Source organism: Rhinoderma darwinii, chromosome 1 (assembly GCF_050947455.1).
Source record: "Rhinoderma darwinii isolate aRhiDar2 chromosome 1, aRhiDar2.hap1, whole genome shotgun sequence".
In the NCBI taxonomy this organism is placed as follows: domain Eukaryota; kingdom Metazoa; phylum Chordata; class Amphibia; order Anura; family Rhinodermatidae; genus Rhinoderma; species Rhinoderma darwinii.
Window position 1 is genome coordinate 308,725,151 of NC_134687.1, and position 12,729 is coordinate 308,737,879.

The window sequence follows — 12,729 nt, forward strand, 5'->3', positions numbered from 1 at the left end:
AAACACTCTAGGTATATGACTAAAAGTTATAATAGGCTACTATTAATATGACATAATATTAGCCAATGACAATGCTGGACAGCAACAGGTTTGAGGATGGACTGAAGTCTTAGCGCCTTTGTATGGCAACATTTTCACAGTTCTGTTTAGAAGGTAAAATCTGTAAGACATACCTAAAGCCTGAAGTAAACCACTGACCACAGCTGGCCCACCGTGCACATGGTATTCACAGCAATCTTCTCCTGTGAAGCTATGTGGACCTGAAACAAAGAAATCACTCATAACATTTCCTTCTATTTAATCGTCCTAAATTTAAAATAAAAATATGGGGGGGGTGTGGCTTAGCGGCATATGTGAGAGGAAGCAGGCTCCGGAGCTCTCGCTACCAGTATCCAGAGAACATATCTACTTTGCACTTTGGCTTATTCATTGTATCTGACAAGGGCGGTGAAGCTGTGGGGACCCTGTGGACACGATTCCGAGATCTCTGGTGGTAAAATGACCCGGTCCAGGCGGTCTAAAGTGGTGGAGGGAGGCGATAAGGAGACACAAGATGGCGCCGACACGCTTGCCTTCTCGGAGAGAAAAGATGTTGGGGTGGGCGACGGCATCACGACTGGAGCGCTTTGCGCACCAAACACCCACCAAAGCAGGTACTACACGGAGATCAGCAGCAGAGAGAGCTGCCTTGACCGGTGGACTTGGATCCCGGTTTGAGCCGTTGAGAGATCACATGGATTCTGATGAGGAGACAGGAGTGATACTCCAGAACTCCTGGGGTCTAATATGGCGGATGGTCCGCCGGACAAGGAGCAGCATGGACCCACGCTGGCGGATGTATTCTCGGCGGTAAGCCAGTGCAATCTTACCCTTGCTAAACTTACCTGCCAGGTGGGGGGCATAAAGGAGGATATTTCAATTATAAAACATGATCTTCAAAAAGTGACAGAAAGTACAATGGCGGTGGAAGGCCGCATTAGTGAGATCGAAGATCGGCTGTTGCCGATGAGGAGAGATGTTAATGCCACGGCCGTGGATGTTACTAATCTTCTGGCTAAAATGGATGTTTTGGAGAATCGTTTACGTCGCAACAATGTGCCGATGGTGGGGATACCTGAGAAAGTGGAGGGGTCTAACCCGGACTCCTATTTTGAGAAATGGCTGTTGGAGGTGTTTGGCAAAGATACCTTGATTCCGTTATTTGCGGTAGAAAGAGCCCACGGAGTGCCTACTCAACCTGGTCCGCCTGGTCGCCTGCCGAGGCCTGTACTGGTGAAACTTTTACATTATAAAGACAGAGATCTGATTCTTTGACATGCTCGGGAGAGGCAGGACATATGCATTAATGGAGTGAAAGTTTCCTTCTATCCTGACTTTTCTGCTAAGGTTCAACGAAAACGGATATTATAAAGCGCCTGAGGAATCTTCGCGTTCAATATTCGATGCTGTACCCCGCAAAGCTACGTGTAGTGGCGTTGGGATCTGTCCAATTTTTTGAGAATACCAAGGACGCTCTGAGATGGTTGGACAGTCATGAGACTCGGATTCACCAGGATCGGGCTGAGGAAGAAGCGTGATCCTTGGAAGGAAGGTTCGAGTGGAGACTGTGTTACTAGGGGAGGATAATGTGATATGAGGGAGATAATGGGGAACGTTATCTGGAAACCCGTTTCTTTTTCTTTTGATGCAGTTTATCGTTATAGGTTATACTGTGGGGTTGATAGGAGCAATCATTTGTAGACTGACGTTTATACGCTGCAAAGTAGGTAATGTGCATACTTTTTTTTAAAAGGCTTTCTTTATTAACTTTTTCTCACAATACAAATGTACAAAAGCGCAAAATTGCGCACAAAAACATACATAACATACTGACTAACCGCACTAGTTGGCAATGACAATCATCATATAGAAAAATACAATTACAGTGCAAAAGCCCACATGAAAACTTAACGGATCACAGGTGCATAAGTGTATTACGAAGAAAATAGGATCAACATTTGACCGCCATTATTGCCAAAACAGACAACCAGTCACACTTCACTCACTCCTATCTATCAGACAACAGTGTCCGAAATCTCCATCCATCTAGCCCATATCTTCCCGAATTTGTCAGGACACCCTCTGCTAATGTATAATTTCTGATATAATGGTATATACTTATTTACCAGTTGTAACCAATGTTCTATACTAGGACACACCGTGGCCTTCCATTCCATAATTATAACCTTCCGTGCACAGAACAAAACAAATCGGAAAAAGATTTTGTCATAATAGCCTTGTACTAACTCATTCATAATGCCCAAGAGGCACACCTGAGGGGAGAGAACCCTGGGAAACTCAAAGTTGTCATGCAGAAACTCTACAACCCTTGACCAGAATAGTGAAATCCTAGGGCAGGACCATACACAGTGGAGGTACGTGCCAAGATACGACTGACACCTATAAACAGCTGTCCGACCCAGAGGCCCCAATTCTCTGAAGTCTAACCGGAGTATAGTAGATTCTGTGCAGAAACCGTGATTGTATTAAAAAGTCTCGAGCACTAACTACGGAATCAAAAAAGGAAAGCTCCACCTCCCTCCACTCCTCCTCCGACAGATCAGGGATATCTCTCTTCCACCCCAGGTACGCCCTATCAAATGGACGTTTACAGAGGACAGCAACAGGGCATACGTCTGAGTAAGGGTCTTAGGAAGGTCTGGGGTGCCGAGTAGGTCCTCCAATGGTAATTTGCATACTTTATGCAGGTGGTCGGAGGATTTGGTAATGGTGGGTTCAATTGCGTAAGATGGTTTCGTGGATACTGCTCATATATACTTGCACTGTGTTATTGATGCTGGAATGTCACAAAGGTAGATGTCGCGAAGGGTTCGTGGACCCACTGGGCCGTACCGTCTTGGCGGTATGGCAGCTGGCCAACAGGACGCAGGTCAAAGTCTATAGTTCGTATAGGTTACCTGTGGCAGCTCGGACAGTAGCGAGGCAGGAACTTGGCAGCAGGTGGACGTCAGGTGCGGACAGGCAGGTCAGGCGTGGAATACAGCACAGCACGGATACAGCAAGCACGACCACTAGATTCAGGATACAGGAAACCACTGGGAGCAGGAAACACTAGGGGGCAATTTGCAAGACAGACTAGGGATACAACAACAAAGCTCAGGCATAGAACTAGGGGGCTGGACCCCTCTTATAGTCCAGAGTACTCACAGGTCAAAGGTCAGGAACGAGGTCCGGTGCACGCGCTGCCCCTTTAAGAGCGGGCACGAGCGTGCGCGCGCACCCTACGGGATCCGGCATTGGTGAGTAGACGCGAGCGCTGGCTTCTCCTAAGGAGGAGGCTGGGGCCAGCGCTTGTCGACTCGTGGCTGCGGCTGTCAGGGGAGGAACGGAGCTGACAGCCCGCAGCCACGGACATGACAGTAGAGTTTACTTCACTAGCCCGGACCCTCTTTGGGGGGGTATGTTAACAAAAGCTTGGGAGGTTTGGGGAGGGTATTTTTTCTTGGAGGGGGAGAGTTTCGACCGCAATACGCTATGGGTAGCCTTTTCCTTTGTGTATACCGGTATCAGGTGAATGGTACTTTCCGATGAGAGGTAGGATAAACTTAATTTCCTGGAATGTGAGGGGTATGGGGGAGGCCACAAAGCGCCGGGCCATATTTGATTTCCTGAAACAACACTCCTCTGGTGTAATGGGATTGCAGGAGACGCATCTCACTAGAGATAAGGTGCAGAATGCCCATAGGGTTTGGATTAAACACTCTTTCCATTCCTTTCACTTGACATATTCTAGGGGGGTCAGTCTATTGATTCCTAAAGATGTGCCTTTCAGCGGTTTAGCCTCTTTTAGTGACAGTGAGGGCAGGTATGTCGGTATACACTGTAGACTATTTCACTGGGAATGTATTGTTGTGGTGATATATGTGCCTCCCCCGTATTCCAAAGTTCCAATGAGACAAGTGTTAGAGCTGCTGGCAAGTTGGCCTGCGGTTCCGACTATAATAATGGGTGACTTTAACAATATTATGGACAAGGGAATGGATAGGTTCCCGAAGGTATTAAGGGAGTGGATAGGTTCCCGAAGGTATTGTGTCCTGTTTGACACAATTTGGGAAGTATATGAGGGAGGCTAGATTGACAAATGTGTGGCGCTCCAAGTGGCCTTCTGGTCCGCACCTGGGAGGGTTGAGAATGCATTGGCGGTTAAATCAGTTTTGGATAAAGTTGGTGGGTGGAGCAAAAATAGTCCCGCTTATAAAGGAATATTTTGAATTTAATGTGGGTACGGTTGCCACAGATGTCTTATGGGATGCTATGAAGACATATCTGAGAGGCATTTACATTCTCGAGATTACGACTATCAAGAACAAGTCTAGACAATTGGGTAGGGAGTTGACGCAGAGGGTGACAGTCACAGAAAAAAAAGAAACATTTTGAATAACACTGCTAGCTCAGTGGAAGGAAGATCAAAAAGTATTAACCCCTTAATGACCAGCCTATTTTAAACCTTAATGACCAAGCCATTTTTTACGTTTTTCCATCGTCGCATTCCAAGAGCTATAACCTTTTTATTTTTGCGTCGACATAGCTGTATAAGGTCTTGTTTTTTGCGGGACAAGTTGTATTTTTTAATAGCACCATTTTGGGTGACATATTATTTATTGATTAACTTTTATTAACTTTTTTTTATGGGGGGAATAGAAAAAAAACTGAAATTTCGCCACCCTTTTTCGCGTCTTAAATTTACGCCGTTTACCGTGTGATATAAATAACACAATAACTTTATTCAGCGGGTTGTTACGATTGCAACGATACCAAATTTGTATAGTTTTTGTATGTTTTACTACTTTTACACAGTAAAAACGCTTTTTTTTCAAAATTATTTGTTTTTGTGTCTCCATATTTGAAGAGCCGTAACGTTTTTATTTTTTCGCCGATGCGGTTGTATGAGGGCTTTTTTTTAGCGGGAAGACTTGTAGTTTTTATTGGTACTATTTTGGAGTAGATGCGACGTTTTGATCACTTTTTATCACGTTTTTTTTAAGTCAGGATTCACAGAAAACCGCAATTTTTCCATAGTTTTTTATTACATTTTTTTACGGCGTTCACCGTGCGGGTTAAATAATGTAATAGATTTATAGTTGGGGTCGTTACGGACGCGGCGATACCAAATATGTGTAACTTTTTTACTTTATTTAGTTTTTTTATTAGTAAAGCATTTTGTAAGGGGAAAAAGCTGGGTTTTTCACTTTTTTTTTTAAAATTAACTTTATTAAACTTTTTTTTTACTTTTTTACTAGTCCCACTAGGGGACTTTAACCCCTTAAAGGAACAGTGTCATCACAAATTATTTTTTTATATGTTAAAGATGTTAGTGCTTTATTAAAAAAGTTTATATTTATTTGTGTGTTTGTGTTTTACTTTTTCTTATTTTTACACTTTTTCTTCCCTATGGGGGCTGCCATTTTTTGTTCCATTTCTGTATGTGTCGATTAACGACACATACAGACATGGAATACGGCAGCCACAGTCCCATAGGGACTGCGAACGGCTCCCGTCCAATTCACTTGTGTGTACGGCGTCTGTGTGGGAACTGCGCATGCGCCGCTCCCACACAGTCCAATTTGAAATTGGCGCCGTCCGGCGCCATTTTCCTGTGGACCGGAAGTCGCGGCCGGACAGTAATATTACTACTTCCGGTCGCGGCTTCCGGACTTGTGCACTTGGACCAGCGGCAGCAGACGGAGCGGACGGGCCGGAGGGAGCCGCGGCGGCAGGAGCAGGTAAGAGATTTCAATGTATGTTCGTGTTTGTGTGTGTTTACTACTGTATGTAAACCTACTACACTGTGTGTTAGCTCAAAAAATGGCGACACACAGTGTAGGAGGTTACACCGTTCAAACCCCTCGTTTATCCCGGCACTAGCCAGGATAAAGGAGGGGGGGATGCTGAGAGCTCACTAGAGCGAGGGCTTTTTACCCAATTTTGCAATGCTGCAATTTTGGGAATAGCTCCATCTAGTGACCAGAAATGGGTAATACTATAAATTAGAATTAATTTATAATATTTCCTGACTCGTGAAAAAAATAAAAAAAATGTGAACAATGTTTAATCACCCACACACTAAATGTTTAATTAAAAAAAAAACAAACATGTTTTTCTGGCAACACATTCCCTTTAAGGACGCAGCCTAGTTTGGGCCTTAAGGCTCAGAGCTCATTTTTCAAATCTGACATATTTCACTTTATGTGGTAATAACGTCGGAATGCTTAAACCTATCCAAGTGATTCTGAGATTGTTTTCTCGTGACACATTGGGCTTCATGGTAGTGGTAAAATTTGGTCGATATATTCAGTGTTTATTTGTGAAAAATTGCAAAATTTAGAGAAAATTTAGAAAAAATAGAATTTTTCTGAATTTAAATGCATCTGCTTGTAAAACAGATGGTTATACCACCAAAAATAGTTACTAGTTCACATTTCCCATATGTCTACTTTAGATTGGCATCATTTTTTGAACATTCTTTTATTTTTCTTGGACGTTACAAGGTTTAGAACATAAACAGCAATTTCTCATATTTTTAAGAAAATTTCAAAAGCCTTTTTTTTAAGGTACCTGTTCGGTTCTGAAGTGGCTTTGAGGGGCCTATGTATTAAAAAAAAAACATAAAAAACCCCATTTTAAAAACTAGACCCATTAAAGTATTCAAAACAGCATTTAGAAGTTTTTTTTAACCCTTTATGCATTTCACAGGAATTAAATCAAAGTGGATGTGAAATTTGCAAATTTCATTTTTCTTGCTGAATTTTAATTTTATTCCATTTTTTTCTGTATCACAGAAGGTTTTACCAGAGAAATACTACTAAATATGTATTGCCCAGATTCTGCGGTTTTTATAAATGTCCCACATGTGGCTCTAGTGCGCTCGTGGACTAAAACACAAGCCCCAGAAGCAAAGAAGCACCTAGTGCATTTTGAGGCCTCTTTTTTATTAGGATATATTTTAGGCAGCATGCCAGGTTTGAAGAGGTGTTGAGGTGCCAAAACAGTAGGAATCCCACAAAAGTGACCCCATTTTGGAAACTACACCCCTCAAGGAATTAATTTATGGTTGTTGTTACCATTTTGACCCTACGGTTTTTACTCAGCACGTATTTGAATTGGGCTGTGAAATTAAAAAAAAAAAATTTTTTCCAATAAAATTTAGTTTTTCATCAACATTTCTTATTTTCACAGGGAACAAAATACGTCATTTTGTTGCCCAATTTCTCCTGAATGCAGCAATACCCCACTTGTGGCGATAAACTGCCGTTTGGGCCCATGGGAGGCCTCAGAACGGAAGGAGCGCTGTGTGTTCTTTGGAGTGCAGATTTTGCTGGATTGGTTTTCGGTGCCATGTCGCATTTGCAAAACCCCAGAGGTATCAAAGCAATGGAAACCCACCAGAAGTGACCCCACTTTGGAAACTACACCCCTCAAGGAATTCATTTATGGGTGTTGTGACCATTTAGACCCCACAGTTTCTACACAGAATTTATTTGAATTGGGCTGTGAATTAAATAAAATGTAATTTTTTCCATTAAGATGTAGCTTTGGCTCAAAATGTCTTATTTTCACAAGGAATAAAATACTCCATTTTGTTGCCCAATTTCTCCTGAGTGCAGCAATACCCTATTTATGGTGATAAACTTCCGTTTGGGCCCATGGGAGAGCCCTGAAGGAAAGGAGCGCTGTGTGTTCTTTGGAGTCCAGATTTGCTGGATTGGTTTTCGGGTGCCATGTCGCATTTGCAGAGCCCCAGAGGTATCAAAGTAATGGAAACCCACCAGAAGTGACCCCATTTTGGAAACTACACTCTTCAAGAAATTCATTTATGTGTTGTGACCATTTAGACCCCATAGTTGTTTCACAGAATTTATTTGAAATGGGCTGTGAATTGACAAAAATGTAATTTTTTCCAATGAGATGTCGTTTTGGCTAAAAATTTCTTATTTTCACAAGGAATAAAATACCCCATTTTGTTGCCCAATTTGTCCTGAGTGCGGCAATATCCCAGTTGTGGTGATAAACTGCCGTTTGGGCCCATGGGGAGACGCAAAAGGAAAGGACCACCATTTTGCCTACTGGGGATTTCATGGTGCTAAGTCATGTATACAGAAGCCCCTGAGGTACCAGTACAGTTGAAACCCCCAAGAAGTGACCCCGTTTTAAAAACTACACCCTTGAGACATTCATCTAGAGGTGTAGTGAGCATTTTGACCGGAGACATACACCCCATAAACTGTAATGTTGGTTCTCCCGGGTATGGCAATACCCTACATGTGGCTGTTATCAGCTGCCTGGGCACACAGCAGGGCTCAGAGGGGAAAGACGAGGGGGATAAGATGTGCGGAGGGCATCAGGGTAAGTAAAACTGGGGTAGATTAAAAATAAAGGGATGTATGATACATTTTAAAACACTCTTTCATACAGAGCCTTAGTTTTTCGGGACACGTGTCACATTGATATATTGTGTCCTCCCTTATCACCCTCTTATAGCAGACTTTGCACCTCTGACTTTTTCCCTTCTTGCCAGTTTGGGGAACTTTTCGGTATGATGTGCACGACCAGCTTCTTATACCACACCGCATGGCGCTGTAGGGCTTCAGGACTTGATCTGACAAGTCCACCCCTCCCATGTACCTATTGTAGTCCAGGATGCAGTCTGGTTTGGGGGTCTCTGTACTGGTACCTCGTACTGCTACATGGGTACTGGTGTGACATCTATCTTGTCCTTGTACTTGACACACAATATGTTGCTGCTAGATTGTGCCCTGGTCCCACCCCTTCTGAGTGTTTGCCCTGCAGAGTCTTAGGGAGGCCTCTCAGATTTCTTCTAGAAGTGCCGCATGCCGCAGGACTTCTGGAAGCGAGGCACTTGAAGAGCGGGACGCTGATATAAAAATGATCCAGGTAGAGGTGGTGCTGGGGCGGAATACTGCTGTCCTTCTCTTCATATATCCTAAATTTGTAGGTATACCCTGATGCACTCTCGCACAGCTTATACATCTTCACGCCATACCTTGCCCTCTTACTCGGCAGGTACTGGCGGAATTGAAGCCTCCGTTTAAAATGTACCAGGGACTCATCAATAGAAATACACATCTCGGTGGTGTATGCTTGGCAAAACCGGGCACCGAAACGGTCTAATAGGGGTCTCAGTTTATACAAACGGTTAAAACTGGGGTCATCTCGGGGTGGGCACGGCTCATTATCAGTATAATGTAAGTAGCGAAGTATTGCCTAATTTATTTATTTTTTTAGGTTACAGTTCAGTTCTGAAGTTGCTTTGAGGGGCCCATATATTAGAAACCCCTATCAAACACCCCATTTTAGAAACTAGACCCCTCAAAGTATTCACAACAGTATTTAGAAAGTTTATGAACTCTTTAGGTGTTTCACAGAAATTTAAAGCAAAGTAGAGGTGAAATTTACATTTTTTTTTTGTCAGAAAATCCTTTTTATACCATTTTTTTTATAACACAAAAGGTTTTACCAGAGAAACGCAACTCAAAATTTATTGCCCAGATTCTGCAGTTTTGAGAAATATCCCACATGTGGCCCTAGTGAGGTAATGGACTGAAGCACCGGCCTCCGAAGCAAAGGCGCACCTAGTGGATTTTGAGGCCTCTTTTTTATTAGGCACCATGTCCGGCTTGAAGAGGTCTTGTGGTGCCAAAACAGTGAAAACCCCCCAAAAGTGACCCCATTTTGGAAACTAGACCCCTTGAGGAATCCATTGTAGTTTTCTTGGGGTGCATGCGGCTTTTTGATCAGTTTTTATTCTATTTTTAGGTGGCGTGGTGACTAAAAAATAGCAATTCTACTATTGTTTTTTTGTTCTATTTTTTTTACAGCGTTCACCGTGCGCTATAAATGGCATATTCACTTCATTCTGCGGGGCGATACGATTACGGCGGTACCATATGTTTATAGTTTTTTTTTATGTCTTATGGCGTTTGCACAATAAAATACTTGTTGTAATAAATCATTTACTTTTTGTGTTACCATATTCTAAGAGCCAGAACTTTTTTATTTTTCCTTCAAGAAAGACGTGCGAGGACTTATTTTTTGCGTAACGAACTGTAGTTTCGATCAGTACCATTTTTAGGTACATGCGACTTTTTGATCAATTTTTATTCCATTTTTTAGGCGGTGAAGTGACCAAAAATAAGTGATTCTGGTACGGTTTATTATATATTTTTTTACGGCGTTCACCGCGCGGGATAAATAACGAAATAATTTTGTAGTTCAGGCCGTTACGGACGCGGCGATACCAATTATGTATAGTTTATTTGTTTATTTATTTTAATAATAAAGACTGAGAAGGGAAAAAGGGGGATTTTTACTTTTATTACTTTTAAAACTTTTATTTTCTTATTTTTACACAACTTTTTTTTACCTTTTTTACTTTGTCCCACTAGGGGACTTGAGCGCAGGAGGCCCTGATCGCTATTCTAATACACTGCACTACATGCGTAGTGCAGTGTATTAGAACTGTCAGCTACTCACTGACAGCAAGCATAGTGGGTCCTGACTCTGTCAGGACCCACTAGGCTTCCGTCGATGGCATAGCCGGACGCCATTTTTTGGTGTCCGGTTGCCATAGTCACCATCGCCGGCCGCTATCGTGTAGCAGGCCGGCGATGGCGGATTAACCCCTAAGAAGCCGCGATCGCTATTGAACGCGGCTTTTGAGGGGTTAAATCTGCGGGGACCACCGCGATCAGTCCCTGCACATTGAGCTGTGATAGCCTGCTGTCGGAAACAGCAGCTATCACAGCTCATGAACGCGCCCCGCGCGAACGGCGCCGTGTTTACTCCATGACATACTATTATGTCATGGAGCGCGAACGATGCACTTACCATGACATAATAGTATGTCCTGGAGCGTTAAGGGGTTAATATGCGATTCTCCGATTGCTATTATAATACACTGCAATACTTTTGTATTGCAGTGTATTACTGCCTATCCGTTTAAAACGGACAGGCATCTGCTAGGTCATGCCTCCGGCATGATCTAGCAGGCATTCGCTCCAGGCAGACCTGGGGGCCTTTATTAGGCCCCCGGCTGCCATTGGAGACACAGACACTCGGCGATCGTATCGCCGGGTGTCGGTGGGAGAGAGAGGGAGCTCCCTCCCTCTCTCCAAAACCACTCAGATGCGGTGAACGCTATTGTGCACCGCATCTGAGGGGTTAAACGTGTGAGATCGATACTTATATCGATCTCACACGGCAGAGCAGGGACGCCCCCAGCCCTCAGCTGCCTCTGGCAGATTTGGTGCTCCCTGCTCTGTTTACTTTATCCTGATGCAGTGCCGTAAAAAGGCATATGCATCAGAATAAAGCCCGTAAGTGGCCGGCGTTAAAAGGCGTATTGGCGGTCACTAACGGGTTAAGGGAATAAATGATAGATCAAGCTGTGAATAAAAGGCTCTTTTTACAACAACAGTACTATGAAGAGGGGGAGACGACTGGTAGACTTCTAGCCAATATAGCTAGACCTCAACGAGAAGGGGTGTTCATCCATCACTTACAAGATAGTAGTGGGAGGCTGGTTAGACTAGTGATATACTTCGTGTATTGAAATCCTTTTATATGGAGTTGTATCGTTCCAGGGTAGATTATTCGGAGGATCTCTTGAGGGAGTATTTAGAAGAGAGGTCATGGGTTACATTGAAGGAGGAGGAGAGGGAAATGTTGGAGGAACCGATAACTATTGAGGAAGTACAGCAGGCAGTGAAGTCTATGGCAAATGAAAAAACGCCGGGGATAGATGGTATACCTACTGAAATATAAAATAACATATGGGGATAAACCTCTGCCCCATTTGTTTGAGTTGTATCAGGATAGTTTTGTGAGGGTATATTTGCCACTGACGATGTATGAAGCTGCAATAGTGGTTCTCCCTAAAGAAGGGAAGGATCTAGCGCAATCTGACTCTTATAAACCAATTTCCCTGTTAACATCGGATATAAAAATGTTAGCAAAAATTCTGGCTAGTAGACTGACAAAAGTGGTGACTACCGTTGTATCTCTGGATCAGTCGGGCTGTTTCTGAACATACAGATGGCTTCTGGGGGCCCCCATTCTAGAGCGGTTTTATCTTTGGATGCCACTAAGGCGTTTGATAATGTAGAGTGGGGGTTCCTATGGGCTGTTCTGGCTCGGTTCGGATTTGGAAGAAACTTTATCACTTGGGTGAAATTACTATATCATGAACCGGTAGCTAGGATAAGGGCTAATGGAATGATGTCTGACCCTTTTTCTTTGGGGAGGGGGACGCGCCACAGGTGCCCACTCTACCGTTGTTCGATTTAGCAATTGAGCCGTTGGCTAATGTGGTAAGACAGCATCCAAATATAGAAGGTTCAAGTTTGGAGAATTAGAGGAACGTATAGCTTTATATGCAGATGATGTATTGTTGTTTCTGGGGGGTGGAGAAATCCTTGTCTGAGTATATGCATGTTCTTGAGCGTTTTGGTAGATTCTCGGGATTGAGAGTTAATTGGAATAAGTCAGCATTGTTACCAATTACATCACTGGTTACACCGTTGGTTGTGGGAGGGGTGGATATCCCTTGTGTGAAGGAATTTAAATACCGAGGCATCCGTGTCTTGCCAAGAGTACAGGACTTTATAGCTCTGAATGTGCAGCCCCTGTTGGGGAGACTGACAGATAAGATTA

At 43.3% G+C, this 12,729-nt stretch overlaps 1 protein-coding gene across 3 annotated transcripts in view; it reads right to left on the reverse strand.

Moving 5' to 3' along the window:
* Positions 1-12,729, reverse strand: part of GTPBP3 (GTP binding protein 3, mitochondrial) — a 133,448-nt gene that overhangs the window by 55,898 nt on the left and 64,821 nt on the right. For all 3 annotated transcript variants that reach the window (XM_075825511.1, XM_075825509.1, XM_075825510.1), the window contains exon 4: positions 174-260. In XM_075825511.1, the coding sequence (XP_075681626.1) occupies positions 174-260 (87 nt within the window). The remainder of the gene's footprint in view (positions 1-173; positions 261-12,729) is intronic.